General features: G+C 38.4%; 1 protein-coding gene across 1 annotated transcript; it reads right to left on the bottom strand.

Annotated features, from left to right (window-relative positions):
• Positions 1-4,965: 4,965 nt before the first annotated feature.
• On the bottom strand, positions 4,966-19,469 carry flii (FLII actin remodeling protein). The gene is made up of 31 exons (XM_028599051.1): positions 19,369-19,469; positions 17,932-18,042; positions 17,067-17,138; positions 16,831-16,911; positions 16,346-16,593; positions 16,054-16,157; positions 15,668-15,843; positions 15,112-15,269; positions 14,890-14,974; positions 14,165-14,312; positions 13,759-13,889; positions 13,544-13,651; positions 13,302-13,406; positions 12,924-13,103; positions 12,232-12,314; positions 11,876-11,950; positions 11,573-11,656; positions 11,251-11,422; positions 10,567-10,674; positions 10,292-10,483; positions 10,108-10,206; positions 9,791-9,880; positions 9,341-9,480; positions 7,927-8,161; positions 7,675-7,829; positions 7,490-7,550; positions 7,191-7,319; positions 6,627-6,733; positions 5,461-5,566; positions 5,295-5,360; positions 4,966-5,214 (listed from the first exon to the last, which is right to left on the bottom strand). The coding sequence occupies exons 1-31, from the start codon at positions 19,429-19,431 to the stop codon at positions 5,080-5,082; spliced, it is 3,807 nt and encodes a 1,268-aa protein (XP_028454852.1). The 5' UTR covers positions 19,432-19,469; the 3' UTR covers positions 4,966-5,079.
• Positions 19,470-20,218: the final 749 nt, after the last annotated feature.

Here is a 20,218-nt window from a genome sequence, read left to right as displayed (position 1 = left end):
CTATGACATTTTTCGAATTTTTCGACATACTATACTATGACTTTTTAATGACTTTTTCGACATACTATACTATGACTTTTTAATTACTTTTTCAACATACTATACTATGACATTTCTCGACATACTATACTATGACTTTTTAATGACTTTCTCCGACATTCAATACTATGACTTTTCTCGACATACTATACTATGACTTTTTTATGACTTTTTTCGATAAACTATACCATAACTTTTTGTAACATTTTTATGGCATACTATACTATGACTTTTTATGACTTTTTTCAACATAATATAGTATGACTTTTTTTGTCAACCTATACAACTACTTTTTTATGACTTTTTGCAACATACTATACTATGACTTTTTTATAACTTATTTCGACATACTATACTATTACTTTTTTATTATTTTTCGACATACTATACTATGACTTTTTTCGACATACGACTTTTTACACACTATACAATGACGTTTTTATAATTTTTTTTCAACTAACTATACTATGACTTTTCCTGACTTTTTTAGACACTTTTTATCACTTTTTTCCACAAACTATGCTATGACTTTTTATAACATTTTTATGGCATACTATAAAAATATAGTATGCTATACTATGACGTTTTTATCGACTTACTTTACTATGACTTTTTTATGACTTTTTTTGACACACTATACAATGACTTTTTCAACATGCTATACTATGACATTTTTAGAATTTTTCGACATACTATATTATGACTTTTTAATGACTTTTTCGACATACTATATAACTTTTTGTGACTTTTTTTTACATACAATTCTGTATGTTTTTTCTCGAATTTTTCAACATACTATACTATGACTTTTTATGACTTTTTTCAACATAATATAGTATGACTTTTTTCGTCAACCTATGCAATTACTTTTTTATTACTTTTTGCAACATACTATATACTATGACTTTTTTTGACATACTATACTATGACTTTTTTATGACTTTTCCGACATAATAAACGTATTCATCACTTTTTTTTTGACATACTATACTATGACTTTTTTCAACAGACTATACTATTATTTTTTTATGACTTTTTTTGATAAACTATACTATGACTTTTTATAAAAATTTTATGGCATACTATACTATGACTTTTTTTTGTCAACCTATACAATTACTTTTTTATGACTTTTTGCAACATACTATATACTATGACTTTTTTATCACTTATTTCTACATACAATTCTTTGTTTTTTCTCGAATTTTTCAACATACTATACTATTACTTTTTTTCGACATACTATACTATGACTTTTTTCGACACACTATACAATGACGTTTTTATAATTTTTTTTTCAACTTACTATACTATGACTTTTTTAGACATGCTATGACACTTTTTTTATCACTTTTTTCCACAAACTATGCTATGACTTTTTATAACATTTTTATAGCATACTATACTATGACTTTTTTATGACATAATATACTATGACATTAATGACATTTTTATAACATACTATACTATGACATTTTCATTATTTTTTTCGACATACTATACTATCACTTTTTTATGACTTTTTCGACATACTATACTATCACTTTTTTATGACTTATTTCGACATACTATACTATTACTTTTTTATTATTTTTCGACATACTATACTATGACTTTTTGTGACTTTTTTTGACGTACAATTCTGTGTTTTTTCTCAAATTTTTCGACATACTATACTATGACTTTTTAATGACTTTTTCAACATACTATACTATGACTTTTTTATGACTTATTTCTACATACTATACTGTTACTTTTTTTATTATTTTTCGACATACTTTACTATGACTTTTTGTGACTTTTTTTGACATACAATTCTGTGTTTTTTCTCTAATTTTTCGACATACTTTACTATGACTTTTTTATGGCTTTTTTCGACTTACTATACTGACTTTTTCGACATGCTATACTATGACTTTTTTATGACTTTTTCCCCCACATACTTTATTACTTTTTTATGACTTTTTGACATACTATACTATGACTTTTTATGACTTTTTTCAACATAATATAGTATGACTTTTTTTGTCAACCTCAATGACTTTTTTTGGACATACTATTACCTTTTTAGGACTTTTTGCAACATACTATATACTATGACTTTTTTTGACATACTATGCTATGACATTTTTCGAATTTTTCGACATACTATACTATGACATTTTTTATCACTTATTTCGACTAAGTACTATACTATTACTTTTTTGACATACTATACTATGACATTTTGTGACTTTTTTTGACATACAATTCTGCATGTTTTTTCTCGAATTTTTCGACATACTATACTATGACTTTTTAATGACTTTCTCCGACATTCAATACTATGACTTTTGTTCGACATTCTATACTATGACTTATCACTTTTTTCGACATACTATACCATGACTTTTTCATTAATTTTTTTAATATGTTGACTGTTTTCGACATACTATACTACGCAAAATCCACAAAAAAACACTTACAAAAGCGACGCAGTGACATACTATACTATGACTTTTATCGACATACAATACTATGACATTTTTATGACTTTTATGATACACTATACTATTACTTTTTTTGACTTTTTTCGAAACACTATACTATGACTTTTTCGACAACCTATACTATGACCTATTTATCACTTTTTTTCTACATATTATACAATCACTTTTTATCTACATATTATATTATGACTTTTTCCGACAACCTATACAATGACTTTTATGGACACAGTTTACTCTTACTTATCACTTTTTTGACATACTGAGCTAGCCTGACAAGCCAGACCCATTACATTTGCTGCCGATAGGGTGCGTCTAGATTTCTAGGCTAATACTGAGCCTTTTTTTAAATTTTCCAACATACTCTATACCATGACATTTTCATTACTTTTTTTCAACTAAATCAGAGAAAATAATTCATTCAGGTGGGTGGAAGGCGGCAGATAAAGAGCCGATCTACTCAGATAGCCTAGAGTGTGTTTGTGTGTATAATATGCTTTTATATAGTTCTTTTTTTACAGTCACTGACGTCGCTTTTAATGACAGCTCAGAGGCAGAGATGTCTCGTGTTTGTTAAGGCTCTGACACACCAACCCGACGGCCGACCTGTCGGTCTCGTGTTTGTTAAATGGCTGATGCCTCGACTCCTCTCTCCTCGGGGCTCTTCCTCGACTCCTTAACTCAAATCTCCTGTGGGCGGGACTAAGACGCGAGGAGGGGAATCGAGGAGAGGTATCAACAAACTGGGAAACTGGGAAAGGCTGAGCATAGGGAGTCATAAAAACAGTAAGTATGCCAAATAAATCCACCCAAAACACCTCTGTTTAGGGTCTTTAATTGTAAAATGACATCAGTGCAAAAAGAAGGCCGGATGACAAAATATGTGATGTGAGATTTTATTTTAATATAAAATACATAAATAAAGCATCTGCAGGTGGCATCAGGAGCATGTGCACATATTCATATACACACATTCATATATGTGTAGGATTCAAACACACTACCAGGCATACAATTCACCCCACAAAAATAAAGTATAAAGAAACAAAATGATGGTAGCTGTAGCCATTTGAGAATACGGTACATAAATAGATCTTGCATGGACCAATGCCTGCACACTACACAGGTCTCATAATCACAAGCAGCACTGCAGCAGTTGTGTTAAAACCAATCATAACTCATCCGTTAACCGTACAACAAACCAGAATGAAGATATGTCTCTCATATGTTGCAAAAGATCTCCCATTGAATAAAAACGTTCCAAAATGAGAAACATATTTAAAAAAGAAAGCAACACTTTAAAATCAACGTATGACTAAAATGTCTAATTTCTAAACGGGTAGAATTTTAAACACAATGCCTTTACTTTTTCAAAAATGATTACACCAAATACATTTTGGAAAGAAACTCTTCATTTTTTCTTGTTCCCTCAGCTCCAGAAAAGCAAGATAATATTAAACATTTTTGACAAGTTGAATGCAGCCTGTAACATTCAAGAATAGAGTTTTATTTAGTTTCAGTATCTCCCGGGCGCTACTGATTGCACATTTAAACATCAGTCCTTAAAACGTAACCCAAGGCTCGGTCTCACACTATAACTTGGACACGGACCTCTGCTCAAGATTTCTTTGGCCAAATAAACTGAACTGTTTAACAAATGACTGTCCAAAGCATCTTTAAATGAAAGTCATTTTTTTTTGGGGTTGAAACGTACAAAAAGGTTTTACTTTGCACTTAGATCTGTGGACAAGTTAGAGGAGGTGAGAAGAGTGACCAATCAGACTTTGGGGAAAGGGGCCGTCCCCATTTCAATGAAGGCGCATGGGGCCAACACACAATCATACTATGTATAGTTCGCATAACAACAAAAATTATGTATAAACCAACATTCCTCCAAAAATTATAGTGCTGTTTTCTATTCAGTCCCTTAATAATGAAAACAAACAAATACAAACTGTAAAATCAACTTGTATCTGCCCTAAACTTCTTCAAATAAGCTGCGTAAAATGGCACCAAGCATGGAGTGACTTTCAGTAATGTGCACTCAACCCTCCTCCACAGAAAACTACTGAACATGCAGCACAAGCCCTGTGAAAGCAGCAGAACAGATTGATATGTTAGGGCATTACCCTCCCTTTGGGTTTGTATAAAGCCTCTGTACACCGTAGACCTATTTTATCTCAGAACATAATTCTCTTCTTTCATTTAACAACAGTATTCAAACTTACTGCTAAAAAAAAAAGCTCGTAGAAAAAAAAAGAAAGTGATATTTAGCCGTTTGTCCAAAAGACAGGAAACAGTCAAGAGCTTCTTGACCAGAAGAACCTCACTGATTGGGATGTTGTGCTGAACTTAAATTTGTTTTTGCAGGCAGAATCTGACATTAACCTGTTTAGTCAAGAGGCTGTTGAACAGCAGCGCTGAGTGTGAGGTGGGTGGGTGGGTGGGGAATAATCAGAGCTCATGTAAAGCTGGGTTAGGCGTAGACATCATCATCATCTTCTTACTGATAGAAAATTACATGGCAGCGAATACATTTGATGGATGGGTTTGTCTATGCCAGGGTAGTTTTGAAAGCTCCCCAGGCATGGAAGCAGCGCGAGAAGCAGTGGGGCTCATTCCCCTTCCGCACCAGTCGCAGCTTTCTGGGCTGTGCAGTGTCCTTAGAGCGCATGTGCTGGATGTAAACCTGGAGAGGAAAAGGATTTAGTCAAACGTGGATATGGATATATAAAACACCAAAACGTTTGAAGACAGTTTTGAACTAACCTGGCAGGCTTTGAGACTAAGTTTGATCTCCACCTGGCTGGTCTGATTACCGACCCACATGTACACCTGAGGGAAAACAACAAACAGTTACATAGTAATAAATGAAATGATGAAATCAACCTGATTCCATTGTAGACATTCAGACAAATCTATAATCAATTGCTACCTCTTTGCCGTTGTCCAACAGCATGATGTCATCATCGGCCAAGTCGTCCTGACAGAAGTCTGAGCACTTCTCAGACACGGAGAAATAACCCTTCTCATTCGAACACCTGCAGGAGGGAAAGGCAGAAAGGGTGGTTGGGCAGGGGAGGGTGGGGGGAGGAGAAAGCAGGATGACAGATAAGAAGAGATGAGTGGCAAAAAGAGATAGTATCACATATTGATTTATAATTCTACACATACTTCTTTTAAAAAGGTCCCATTGCATGAAAATTTCACTTTATGAGTTTTTTTAACATTAATATGCGTTCCCCCAGCCTGCCTATGGTCCCCCAGTGGCTAGAAATGGTGATAGGTGTAAACAGAGCCCTGGGTATCCTGCTCTGCCTTTGAGAAAATGAAAGCTCAGATGGGCCAATCAGGAATCTTGCTCCTTATGAGGTCATAAGGGGAAAGGTTACCTCCCCTTTCTCTGCTTTGCCCGCCCAGAGAATTTGGCCCACCCATGAGAGAGAGAGAGAGAGAGAGAGAGAGAGAGAGAGAGACATCATGGCTTTCAAACGAGCAAAGTCGCAGTTGGTCAAGGCCACACTCCCACCCTCCACTTTGCCCCCCCCTCCTCAATAGCTACAGACACAGAAATGGCACATCCTAAGGAAAGCTCATTGTGGGACTGGCTCTAGTGGCTGTAATTCTGCACCAAGGCTGAATTTCGGGAAAGAGACTTCAGAGACCGTATTATGGGACCACTAAGGTCTATATAAAAGAGACTTCAGAGACAGTATTAGGGGACCACTAAGGTCTATATAAAAGAGACTTCAGAGACAGTATTAGGGGACCACTTAGGTCTATATAAAAAGAGACTTCAGATACAGTATTAGGGGACCACTAAGGTCTATATAAAAGACTTCAGATACAGTATTAGGGGACCACTAAGTCTATATAAAAGAGACTTCAGATACAGTATTAGGGGACCACTAAGGTCTATATAAAAGAGACTTCAGATACAGTATTAGGGGACCACTGAGGCCTATATAAAAGAGACTTCAGATACAGTATTAGGGGACCACTGAGGCCTATATAAAAGCATCCAAAGAGCACCATGTCATGGGACCTTTAACTAGAATGACTAAATTAAACCTACTTGAAAAACGAATCATGTTTACTCACCTGAAGAGCCGAGCATGTTTCATATAATCCGCATCTTCATCGTACTCCTTCTGAGAACCAATCCCCACCCAGAAGAAGTTCTCTGGCTCCTCCCCCTCATTAATCACCTAGCAGACAAATTGATAATTGAGAGACACATCAAAAAAATACATACATAGAGACATTGCACAGCAGCTAAAGTATCGTTCTCAACTCTGGATGCAAATAGCTTTTCATACACACTTTACAGAGAGGAAGGTGGTCAGTGCTATAGACAGTGTGCAAGTATTTCATTAGTGCAAATACGTCAAATTTCATTTTGTGTAATTATTTCATTTATATGTGAGAGTATTTAGCGTTTATTTGAAATAATTTAATGTTCAGCTCAGTTTAGTTCAGCAATGAAAGGAGTTGAAATTTAGGTTGAAATGGGAGCTTATAGTGAGAGATAATGTATGTGTAGATTTATACTTGAGAGTATTTTTCTTGAGTATGTCAAGTTACACCGAATGAAAAAGAAATGAAAATACATGAATATAGGAATATTATATTCCTAGAAAGGCACACGTGAGCATACGCATTTACCTGTTTGCTGTACGTGTCATCAAACATGTTGTTCATGATGTCCTCGGCCAGTTTGGCTTCGTCGGGGTCAGCAGCTCTGCCCACCCAGGTGTAAACGATGCCCTGATTGTCTGTGCTCTCAAACGGTACCTGCAGACAACATACACTGTTACACAGAAACCAAAGAGAGGACTTTTTGGATCTTTATATAAACAGTATACAAGTAGGAGGAGACACACGGGAGAGATCTCTGGTAGGACTCTGGGATACAAATTATTGGTATATTGTTGTTTTTGTAAGAAAAAAAAACAAATCACAACCTTGAGAATGAAGCAGAACTCTGAGTTGAGATTGCTGGAATCTGTTCCAATTTGGATTGTCCTAAGAGAGAGAGAGGGGTAAGGTAAAAAAAAAAAAAAAAAAAAAAAAAATTAGTTTCTTTAAACTGACCAGGACTTGGTGTGTGTGTGAATCTGATAATTGGTGATAATAGAACTATGTCAACCTGGTGCAAAGTGCGCTGCCATTGGTGCGTATGTGGTAGAGGGAGGGCTGAGCAGAGTCAGTCTTCTGTTTCCTCTTCCCTTTGTGGATGATGAACTTCCTCTTGAAATGGGAGAGGAACTTGAGGTTCTCCTGCTGCTGGGTCATACGCACCACCTAAAGAGCAAGAAAGGCTATGGTTAGCATTTTATGCTCAGAGTCTGAATTTCAGCGCAACATTGTCCAAGAACGCATAACAAATCTATGACAATACCTTCAGCTTTCCAGGGAAAAGACTCTCAAACTTCTTCTGAAGGGAGAAGGTGAAAGTGAGCCAGCCCATGTTGGAGGCCTGCCTGCCCTGCCAGAAGTACACTACACACTGAAAGTCCTCCTCGGGCTGTTTGTCCTCCTCCTCCTCTGCTGCTGCACTCTTTTCTCCTCCTTCACCACTTCCCCCCTCCTTCTTCTCCTTCTCCTCCTCTTCGTACTCCACAGGCACCCAGTATCTAAGAAGGCACAGCGAGATTAGTGGAAGACAAGGACAGACTGACAGAACAGTGTCGAGCCAGTGACGCCACTTCTCTTCTATGTGTAAATGAACAAATATACATATTTTTGTATTAAGGTATGGCCCTGTACTAGGGTTGCACGATATTGACAAAATGTGAGATTGCGATATGGATTATGAATATTGCGATATCAATATTAATTTCGATATTTTTAAACATGTGTCAAATTTAGGGCTGTCAAAATTAACGTGTTAATTTTTTAATATTTAACTCGTTAAAAAAAATTAACGAAATTAACGCAGCTGTGTTTGTTTACTTCATGTGGCGGCTGAGAAACGTAATACGTCTACATAACAGCAGGCGGCGCTACTCTGTATTGTTGCCCAAGTAATGAAAACCGGCAGCTGATTGGACGAACGCGTCACATGGGTTTGTTTTCTCCGGAAATCCAAAGCCAGACTGTCATGGCGGCCGTTCAGAATACGATCTCATATTGTACTAAAATAGTTCACTGAAACGTGTTTCTGAAAACATTTTAAGCGAGAAATAGGCCGTGCAGTTGCTGAATCTGTCTTCATTTCAGCTCAACAAAGGTCAGTTTCGAAGATTTTCGTCAGATTTTGAGAGACTCTAGTCACCTCATTCCGCTCGCCATTTCCGGGTGAGTCCCGACTGCCCTGCCGCCGACTGAACATAGGCTCGTTGGAGATGAACTGCGCCTCGCCTGTAAAGTAGACGAGAGCAGGCGACAGCAGCCGGGGACGGTGACAAAAATCTGCTCTCAAGTCAGACAGTTTCTAGCCGTTTCAGCAGCCTTCAGCAGGACTAAATAAGCCAAATTGTTGCTGCTGTTGTTCTGAAAGATATTAAACATTCTGACCTCAGCAGAACCTTTCCTTGTTTGGTTTTTTCTTCATATTTGCAAAGTTAAGTGATTTAGCATTTAAATATCCATTATTATAAGCTTCAGTCTCAATTTAAAAAAGTGATTAATCGCGATTAATTACATTACAACGGACGGGACGCAGCACTCCACAAAATAAACTAAATATTGCATACTTATCGATATAATATAATAGTGCGCAACGTGATATTGCGATAACGATATTGAGTTGATATATCATGCACCCCTACCCTGTACACTCCATAAACTGTAATTGTCAGGCACATCCCTACCTGCAGAGGAAGACATAGCAGTCCTGGGTGTGGAAGTGCCCAAACTCCTCCTCAGGCAGACGAGCAAACTTCTTTCCTTCCAACACAAATCCTTCCATGCCATCCAGGTCCTCATTCCACTCATCCATCAATTGTTCAGCCTAGAGAGAAATCGGAATCAGACAGAAATTTGTTGCCACATTAGTTACCCTATGTGGAGATTGCCTTGGTGATCGGTGCATACATACACAAACAAACAAAAACATATTAAACATTAATAAGAATAAACAATAAATATACAAACAAATATATACAAAATAGCAGTTTAAGTAGTTTAAGCACGGTGTGCAATGGGCAGATGAAAAGATAAATATGTAAGAAGTGGAGGCTAAAAGAACATCTTTCGTGTTTGTGTAATTTGCCCATCGAAATAGTGAGTATAATGGCAAATAACCGTGTGTGTGTCGCTACCTCAGTTAGGGGCATGGCTGGCTGCCTGGGCAGGAAGAGGGCTGTGAGGTCAGCTTTCATCTTGTCTTTCTGCTCTGCATCCTTCTTCACCTGAGAGAGAAAACGCAGATAAACACTTACTGTGCTAACCAGACACAAGCAGCTAAATCTGAAGACATGCACACATCTAACATATTTCTGGTTTTGGTCCGTGGATATTTTAAATGAGTATTTTATGAGCCACTAGACCCATTTCAGGTTATTAGTAGCATTTGACTGGTAGCCTGCTATTAAAGTATCAACATTTAGATCACGCACGCTAGCACGCACAAACACACCTTGCCCTGCAGGTTGTCCTTCTGTTGTACAGTCTCAGCTGCTCTGGTGTAGTCCACCTTCAACACATCATCCCAGTTCTTAAACTTGGACTTAAACACCTGAGGAAGAGGAAGAAGAGGAACTAAGATTAAATTATACTGTGCTAAACTGTTCAGAAACTTATTTGAAGTGGTGCGGTATTACCTGGCACTCAGTGCCCTCCAGGTTGCGGGTGACGCAGGCATGTTTGGGCCGGTGCAGCATGGAGCAGATCTCCTGACCCAATTTTAAGGCAGCAGCTCGGACAAGGCGTGGGGACTTCCTCCCGATCCAGATGAACACGTCAGACCAGCAGTCAAGGATGTACACGCACTTTGTGTCCAGCAGAGACTGCACCTGAGAAGAGGGATGGAAATTACAGAGGAGGAAGTAGGAAATAAAATCATACCTTCTAGAGAATACGCAGTAGACAAACATACCAGTCTCATCTCGGGCAACGTGTCCAGTTTGACCTTGTGGTCTTTGTGTTCGACTGATAGCTTGTAGTTAATCTGTGGCAGCTCCAGGTAGCCCAGACCCAAGCCCACCTACAGGACAATGAGGAAAAAAAACCTCAGTGAATTGAGATTCCCACTCTGTAGGAGCTTTTGCTTTGACATCAAACCCTCCGCCATCATCTTGCCTTTTAACTGTCCTCTATACGTGACTCCTGCTACTATTTTTGAGTAATGGCCAAAATCGTGTTTTGGGAAGTCACAGTAAACCTTGACCTTTGACCAGATCAGGATGATTAGTTCATTCTGAGTACAAGCGGACATTTGTGCCAAATTTGAAGAAAGTTCCCGCAAGGCGTTCCTGAGATATTGCGCTTGCGAGAAGAGGATGGACAGAAGGACAACGTGAAAAAAAGAATGCCACCGGCCACGGCTATGGCCGGCGCGGAGCATAGAAACGCAGTTACAGTTGCACATGAGTTCAAGCTTGAAATAGAGCAGAAGGCTCAACAGTAAATCTTACAGACCGCCTACAACACTGACTAATTTGCATTACACCTGCACTACTTTAACACTGCGTTTACACTTCTACTGTAGAGCACGTTAACATTCACACGTTGAAGTTAGTTACGGAGACTATACTGTATAAAGGCTATTAAAAAGACTTACCTTGTATAATTTAGGTCTGACAGGAGAGAAGTCATCTGGTACGTGTTTCTTGATCTCCTCCGGTTGTCCTCCCAGTACCTCCCAGAACCCCGGAGGCTCCTGGCTCTGCATTAGGGTTGCGATCTCTGCCTTCCCCTTACGCTCATTTTTATTGATCTTTTCAGCAAACAACCTGAAAAATGAAAACAATGCACACAAACACTTTGAATCACTACATTTTAAAAAAAATTATGTATAATTGTGTCCCAAACATGGAAACCAACTTGAGACTTGTCTTCCAAGTGGCACATAAGTGTGTATTACTTATTGATTTGTGTCGTACCTGGCTTTTGTTGTTCCGCTGAGAGTAGCGTTGGCTCCTCTCCAGATAAAGATCTCCGGCCCTGTGTCCAACAAGAAGACATACCTGCCGAAAAGAAAAAGACAGGATATTAGTTCCACACTAAATGAGACAAAGTGTGCATATCAAATAGCAGCAGAAAGAAATGGGCAACAAATCAACTCCAGGTCTACAGTAAATGCAGTGATTATGCCAAAAAGAGAGGAGTGGTGGAACACATTAGCAAGGGAGTATTTGTGTTGAAGAATGTGGCAAAATATGTGAGTGTTCATCATGTCACACTACCGAGGGTCTAGGGACGAGGCCTTCACTGGTACAGACTCCAGTCTGATGTTTTTCTTGCCATAAATTCTGTACAACCTGACAACACAAAATGGATAAAACCTGAGTTTCCATGCCAAAAAGACTCAGCAGTCACAGAATGTGCTTCTAACTACAGCTGAATGTGCAAGCTATAAACTGACAAGCAAAACTAAGTCATACTCTACATAAACTTGATTTTAAGTAGCTTTTCAAAACAACATGTTTCTGACAAGATTACAATAATCAAAGCCAAAGAGAAAAAACATAAAAAATTTGACTTGACTTAGAAGGAAGAAAGAAGACTAATGGAAACTATGTAAACGTTCCTTCCAGCTTACCTGACAGGATAGTTTGTGTCCTCCACAGTGTAGAATCCGCTGGATGTTCCTCCCTCAATGTAGGAGATCTCATTGTTAAACACCTGCACACATGACAAAAACTGTCATATAAAACAGCATGTAGTGGTTGGAGGTTTATACATTATAGAGATTATGTACCGCATTCAATTAAAGAACATTTAAAAAAAGTTGTATGTGATGTTTTACTGTGAAGTGCAGTGAGTTTATCTTATGTTAAGGTTAGCTTGATAAATTATCAAGTGTTTCTTCATTGTTAGCTATTTAGGGCCCAATGGTTTCCTCGAGGAAGGAATCACCAAAGGGGCGGGATAAATACAACTAAGATTAACCGTCACACCCTACATGTACATTTCATATATAATGTGAAGCACTTTATTTACAAAAAGGATGGAATTTTTTTGTTTTACAACTATATTAAAGCACCTCTTTAAAAAAGAAAAAAAAGAAGGTATTCAAATCCATTGCTATTCAATACATTTTGAATATTGTCTTATTATGTTGAAATTTAATTAATCTTACACAAATTTTAGGCACTCCTTCTGATGACAAAATGTGCTTAAATTGTAAAACTGAAAAACACAGAATTTGGGAAAAATGAAACGGAATCTGGAAAAAACTAAAAATGGATTTCATATGGCCCTAGTGTAAATTTGTACGGTATTTCTACATACAGCACTGAACTCCTCGCTCTCGTCTCCCATCTCCTCGCGTATTGTCCTGCACTCTGCGCCAAGGAAATTTCTGAGGTTGACGGCATGGATGGCAGAGCCGGCCTTCTTGTCCAGAGTGGCCTCCTGGCCGATCCAGTAGAAGATCTGCCAGTTCAATGCGCCGTTGTCATCCAGGAAGGTCTACAATTGCAAAAAGAAGCATGTGAGAAAGATGGATTGGCAAATACAGTACGTGAAGGCTAACAGATGTTCCAGCTGTCGCCAAGAATAATCTATGTTTTATTAATCCAATTTGTTTGATGATAATCTAAGTAATGATAGTCTGTACAATCAATGGACATGTGGCTCCTGTAAATGATGGCAGATTTGATTTGTTACCTTGAGGATGATGTAGCAATCAGCCTCATAGAACTTGCCATGGAAAGTTTCATCCACTGGCATTGGAACAAAGTTCTCTATCTGCCACACTGTTACACCTGGAACCTGTAGGCGGGGAAAGAGAAGAGATATGTACACTGATATCTGTACAAACAAAGCAGAAAACTATAATTTGACATGTGTGCAATCAATCTTTAGGGGAACTTTGGTTGATTGTAGCTGAGAAAGGGTAGACACATTACCTGCCCTGTATCCTCCGTATAGAACTCAGAGTAGTCCAGTTGAGGTTTCTCTATACTCTTGTCCCAGCGCCGGACCTTTAAATCAGCATATTTCAAGTCCCCGTTCTCCTACAAAATTAGCAGATTTCTTGGTAAATAAAATGTAAATGAACCCTATCATGTTCATTATCCTTCCCGTGGACTGCGTAGCCACCGTTCCTCATCTTTTACTTTACCTCCAAGTTGTTCTTGTCGTGTGCGACATCACTCATGCCCTTCAGCACCTGCTTTGCCTGATCATCCTGAGAACAGTCCTTCCTCCTCCGGAGCCTCATCTTCCTCGCCAGGGGATCTCGTGGGCTGGCTCCTGGACACATGTACACACAAATAGGGATTTAAGCCTCTAGAAAGTGCTCATGTTTTATTGACAGATGGCACAACAAAAGGCACTAATACTGTACACAGGGTCCAAAATTAGCTGGTAGATTTGATTCACTCACCATCCAAAAAAAACCAATGGTAATCTATTGAGTAGCTGGTAAGATCCATTAGCCATTTGGCTGGTGGACAAAAAAGTTCATTTGGAACCCCGACTGTACACACTCACGTCCAAACTCTACATACAGATAGAGACGGACGTACCTCCTCCAGCAGCGGCTACAGTAGCAGGCGAGGCCCCGGCCAGCCGGAGCTGGTTCTGCAGGGAGAAGTCGATGTTGTACCACTCAGCTGCGGTGTCGGCTGGTTTAGGAGGCATCACCAGGTTGGGGTTCTCCCGCACATCCAGCATCTACAGAAAGACGCATTCATGGGAAAATATTTGTGTTCATCTGTTCCTAAACTATACGTATTTGTAGAGATTAAGTAATATCCAATGAAATATATGTATTAGATGCAAACATTATGATGTTACAGAGCACTATGTTTAATTGCTTAATCATTTTAGGTCCTGGATATTATTTCTATAATATTCCTACAGAAATGTGAAATGTACTATATTATAATTTATTTGTTTAAAAATAAAAAATTCTAATTATTTATTCATTATTTATTGAATTATTTATCTAATTTACACCACTTTATAGTAATAATTTCAAATTGTTCTCAAGTTTTTTTATTTCTTTTTTTTCTATTCTATGTCACATGTAACATTTACTTTATCCAACTGTATGCGATTTATTTCTTTTTTTCGTTTACTGAAACATACTTTTTTTTAGTCAAAAGTATGAATAATTTAAATAATTGAATCCTCTTTGTGACACTTTTACAAAGTAATCAAAACCACATAATGCACCATTTACCCAACATAAATGCCGTTTTCAGTCCAGTAATATCTGAGTATTTTACTAGGGGCGTTAGTATTTTACCTCTAAGTCAGTCAAGAAGTGGATGGCCTCAGGCAGTGTTACCAGGCGATTTTTATTCAGCACCAGCTTCTTCAGCTTGCCACACCTAAACAACACAAAACCACATAACTAAATGTACAGGGGGTTGGCCCAAGCGAAATTTTCCACACTGTGGGAGAATAAATCTTATCTTACAGAGAAGCATCATCAACCACAGCACCCTCAATCTGTGTGTTTGTTCACCTGCATAGTCCCTCTGGGATGAGTTCCAGGTTGTTGTTAGCGGCCATGAACTCAGTGAGGCTGGACAGTTTGCCCACGCCTGGTGGAACCCCATCAAAGTCCAGTTTGTTGGAGTTTACATACAGCTTCTTCAGTTTGGACAGCTTACAGATTGCAGACTGGAATGAGACACACGAGCAAACTTTAAACGTTAGACATCATACACGAATTAAAAAAAGAAAATGTATCGAAATAACTGCTTAATCAAAAATACAGAATTCTAGCAAGAAAGAAAATCAGATTAATAAATCACTCAGTAAACTAATTTGCTCTTTAAATGGTTGATTCACCGAAATTCACATATTTCTCTATATTTAGCCATGCAGATAGTTTGCCCAGATTTTTAGATATTCATCTCTTACATTTCTGCCACCACCCAAACAGAATTAAAACGCATTTGTGGTTTAATATTGCAACATCTCCAGCTACGCAACTTTCTAAACCCTGGTAGTAAAAAAAAAAAAAAAGAAAGAAGAGGGGCTTCTAGAAACAGCTGTGCAATTATGATTGTGCTTACGGGCAATGAGGTGAGCTGGTTGCGGCTCAGGTTAAGCGTCTCCAGCTGAGTCCACTGGTCAATGCAGAGGGACAGTTCTGAAATCTGATTACTGCTTAGGTTGAGTCTCTTCAAACTGCCCAGTGAATAGAGGCACTCTGGCACCCGAGTCAGGTCGTTACATGACAGGTCAACATCTGAGAGAAGCAGGAAGGACAGAGGGAACACATGTTTGTAAAAAGTACAGTAATGTTTTCCCAGACAGAGTATGATGATATGAACAAAGCGACACATTTATGAAAAAGGTACCACACAGCCAAGAGGTAAACATAAGAAGGAAAATGTGCCAGTGATGTGTGTGTGGGTGTGGGTGTGTGGTGTGTGGTGTGTGGTTGTGTGTGTGTTACCTGCTAAATGTGTCAGACCCTCCAAGCTGGTGGGCATGTTGCTCTGGGTCCTCTGGGTGTTCCTCAGGTGGAGAGTCTGTAATGCCACCATGGCTGGCAGCTGGCTGCTCAGACACAGAGATAAAGAGAGTCAGAGCAGCATGAAATAAATGCATATTTCTGTTTTCTAAGTAAATTAACCACTTAGCTTTAGGCTTAACAGGGATGAGCTCTAACTTCCTGAGTGTTTGGGTGAAGGTGGGAAGTGAAGGATAGCGGTAACAATAAAAGAAACAAAATCATGTCTTCTTACCGCAACTGGGCGTGCATCAATGGGTTGTTGTTCAGTGTGAGTGTCTGCAGGTGAACCAGGCGTCTCATCTGCGGTGGCAGGCTGTCCAGCTTGTTGTCACTCAGATCCAGATACAGCAGGTCTGTCAGGTTGATGAACAGCTGGTTGGGGATGCAGTCGATGCTGTTGTGGCTCAGATTCAGCACCAGCATGTTCCTGCTGTTCTCCAGGTCCCTGGGGATCTCTGTCAGCTGATTGAAACTCAGGTCCTAAAGGTGAATAAAGGGAAATGTATTGTTGTTGATTTTTTAAGAAAATACTGCATGTGAGCCAGTTATTTTTGTGAAATAGAGTAGAGTGTTGTAATCAATTGAAAAATAGGGAAGGTAATACCGGAATATAAGGAAAGGAACATGTTGTTAAAATAGGTGTGGGTACACTGACAAAGAAAGTCTTCAAGGCAGTGATAAAATGAGAATGAGAGATTGTGTGAGATTATTACATACCAGCACAGAGAGGTCATCTAGCTGAAAGATATCATCGGGGACTCCAGAGTTTTTCAGGTTGTTGGCTCTGGCTACCACCGCCTGCACACATAGTGAAACAACTATTATAATTACACTTTGGTACAAGAAGAAACAGGCTACATTCAAAGCATTAGATTGAAAACAACAGTGCTTATGACAAGCGGAAGAAATCGGCACGTTTTTTATGTGTATTTTCTTATGCGTGTGTGAGTTACCCGTAGGTTCGGTAAGCTGGACAGTTCTCCATGTAAAGTAGTCAGGCTGTTGTGACTCACTGAAATATGCTCCTGAAGAAGGAAAACACAGAGGTTTTGTTTAGAGATACACAGTGCACTGCACAAACAAAACATAAACTAAAACCCCATCTAACACCTCGACATGGTCATGGCTGTGCAATGTACTTCTTGCACTAATGCCTTGAAATAGAATGACCTAACTGCAAACAGGATAAAATCGAGGCAGATAAACACACCACAGACACTTTGACTCCTAGCCATGATAACAGACTAATCTTATTTATCAACTCCTGGTAAGATCAAGCATGTTGGCATGGATCACCTGCTGACTGAAGCTTTGGAGGTTTAGATTAGATAATCCTATCAAAGATATTGGAGATTAAAGTAGGGCTGTGTGTGTTCTTAATCGCTGATGAAATGCAGAAACTGCTGATGTGATGTCCTTTCTTACCCACGCATCAAGTAAAAAAAAAAGGCATGTTTTGAATCAGAGATTAACAATACTGCTATCAACAATGCAGTAATAGATGGGACATCTAATTATATAAATATAAATTGATATATAGTAGACAACAAACAAAAGTGCAATGAAAATACTACTAACCTATGACTAATAACATACACTTTGACACGGTTACCATTAGCGATAATAAAGACAATAATACTACTGCCATTGTGGTGGTGGTAAAAACAACATAACAATATTAAAGAAGAAGAGTGTTAATTCTTATTTATAAAGATTCAGAGAACAGATCAGCAACACCATGCTTATGAATTAATGCTTCCAAATTTAGAGATTTGTGAGGACAAGACAATATCTAGCAAAAAGCCCTGAATGTCTCACCAGCTTCTGCAGAGAGGCCAGCTCCTCTGGGAGGTAGCACAGTCCGGTCCTGTTCAGTTTCAGCCATCGCAGACTGCTCATACACTTGACATGCTCTGGGAAGTACCCACCCTGTAAAGACAGACAGGGGAGAGAGATGGGAGACAAAGAAGAAGAGGAGTCAGAATTACTTTTGACATCAGTCATACTGCTATTGACGTTATCAATGCTATGTCTTTGTAATGTTAAATTGTGATGAATTGGTCGAGGGTGCAAATAGAATCCACCTGACATTGCCAGTAAAACCCATTGCAGTCTTTTTTTTTTTTTACCAAAATCATTTGAACTGGAAATATTGACACATACAAGACCCTAAATGTAGTGTTCCCATAATACATGGAGATCTGTTTAACTGGAACTGGCAGAAGACATTTAATGCAAGGCCAGTAAATAAAGCAAAAAGGCTGTCTTCGAACATCTTCAACATCATTTCCACCTCATTGCCAAAATGTATCAAAAGGTATCTGCAGACATTTGGCCAGCTGTGATGTTTAGTCTATATTACATTACATACACTATATTACAGTCACGATAAGAAACCTGAAAAGTTACAGTCGTTATGATCTAGGGCACAACTTGGCAGAGGAAATGATGTCATCCTACACTTGCTGAAATTAGCTCAGCCATTCAGTGTGGAGGATGGTCTGGCAAAGCGAGACTAGCCATTCACTAACTGATAAATAAATATGTTATTTTTCCAGCTTATCTGTACTACTTTAATACTGGCATGACAGCTAGCGTTAAGTAACGTTACACAAATAGTTATGTCAGTTCAAATACATGCCAGATGATCTCAGTCAGCTGTCACTGTTGCCAGGGTTGCTTTTCCAGTCTCCCAAACTGAGCTCGTAATGTGTGTCGAAACCCACAAGTATGACGACATTGAGTCAACAAACTCTAAAACGTTAGTTAATATTGTCTGACAATATACGTATCTAACTTAAACGCTGATAAAGCTGACATGTCCTGAATAGGAACTTGTGCTTCTGACCCACACAGCCAGAGCTATCCAAATGTAAAGCTAAAAAAACTTAGCTCGCTAACGTGACGTTGGAAACAAGAGCCCAACTACCCAGAATAATCTAAGCGCTAACAAAAATAACGAAGCAATGCTAACGTTAGCTACCTTTGCAAACCCATAACCCCAAACAGATATTAACCGCCTGGCAGGACGCTTTTGGCAGAAACCAGACTGCTAGCTAGCTACGTTACTTTGTCCATGTCAAACGTCTGACAACTGGCTAACGCCCAACGCTAGTAATGTTAAGCTAGCTAAGCTACTGTTTTAACGAGTAATTGTCGCGAGCCTCTAACTTGAAATAGCTTTAGCTAGCTAAACGTATTAGTTGTTCAACAGCAATGGATATAAATTCAACAAATATTGTTTAAAAAACTTACTTTGAAGTCATTTCCACTGAGGTCTACCCCCCTAATGAAGGGAAGAACTCCGGTGGAAGCCATTTCTGGTTTATCGCAGCTGCACTGCCCTCAACTGTCTATTTTGGTCTAGAGGCAGGGAGGGTCGTAGCTAGTCGTCATACGTACATACCGCGCTGCTGGAGCGATACGTCGACGCGGCCGCCATGTTGGGACGGAGTAGCGGCGCCTTCTAATCTAATGCACTAGATAAGAATTTTAATTGTTAATTAATCCACAATTAAAATAATTATTCCCCCCTGAATTTTGAAGCGTTTTGTACACTTTCCAGACATGTATTAATGATACAGGATACTTGGTTAAATTGAAATGCCGGTTTTATACCAAAATACATATTGTAACAGGAAGCGGCTTTACTGGCTTTTAAGTCTTAATATAATATAATTTAAACTATTAACTATAGGGACTAAAATCGTTTTTGTACCAGGCTATAAACATGTTCTGCTGTGAAGTTGGGATTTATATATATATATATATATATATATATATATATATATATATATATATATATATATACACACACACACACACACACACACACACACACACAACTTCACAGCAGAACATGTTTATAGACTGGTACAAAAGCGGTTTTATATATATATAGGGGAAAACTCTTTGATAGGGGTCCGTGGGGATTAACCATAGATTTAATATTAATTTATATAATTATTTTTTTTTTTACAGTCTATGGGCCTCAAGTAATGCTTGAATAATAATTGTAATAATAAGTTAAATTATGACAAACATTTCAGCATCTTATTGGCATATCACTAATTACTTAAATAAAAATAACAATTCACCTGACATA

Source organism: Perca flavescens, chromosome 15 (genome assembly GCF_004354835.1).
Source record: "Perca flavescens isolate YP-PL-M2 chromosome 15, PFLA_1.0, whole genome shotgun sequence".
Taxonomy (NCBI): Eukaryota; Metazoa; Chordata; class Actinopteri; order Perciformes; family Percidae; genus Perca; species Perca flavescens.
This window is presented reverse-complemented; position numbering and strand designations above follow the sequence as displayed.

What these genes read in the sequence shown, in the direction of transcription:
- flii (XM_028599051.1), bottom strand. Translation starts at nt 19,431, where the DNA reads ATGGCTTCCACCGGAGTTCTTCCCTTCATTAGGGGGGTAGACCTCAGT. An exon ending in TAGATGACCTCTCTGTGCTG is followed by an intron (nt 16,594 to 16,830) that starts GTATGTAATAAT and finishes ATTCACCTTTAG; the next exon opens with GACCTGAGTTTCAATCAGCT. An exon ending in TCAGACCTAAATTATACAAG is followed by an intron (nt 10,675 to 11,250) that starts GTAAGTCTTTTT and finishes ATTGTCCTGTAG; the next exon opens with GTGGGCTTGGGTCTGGGCTA.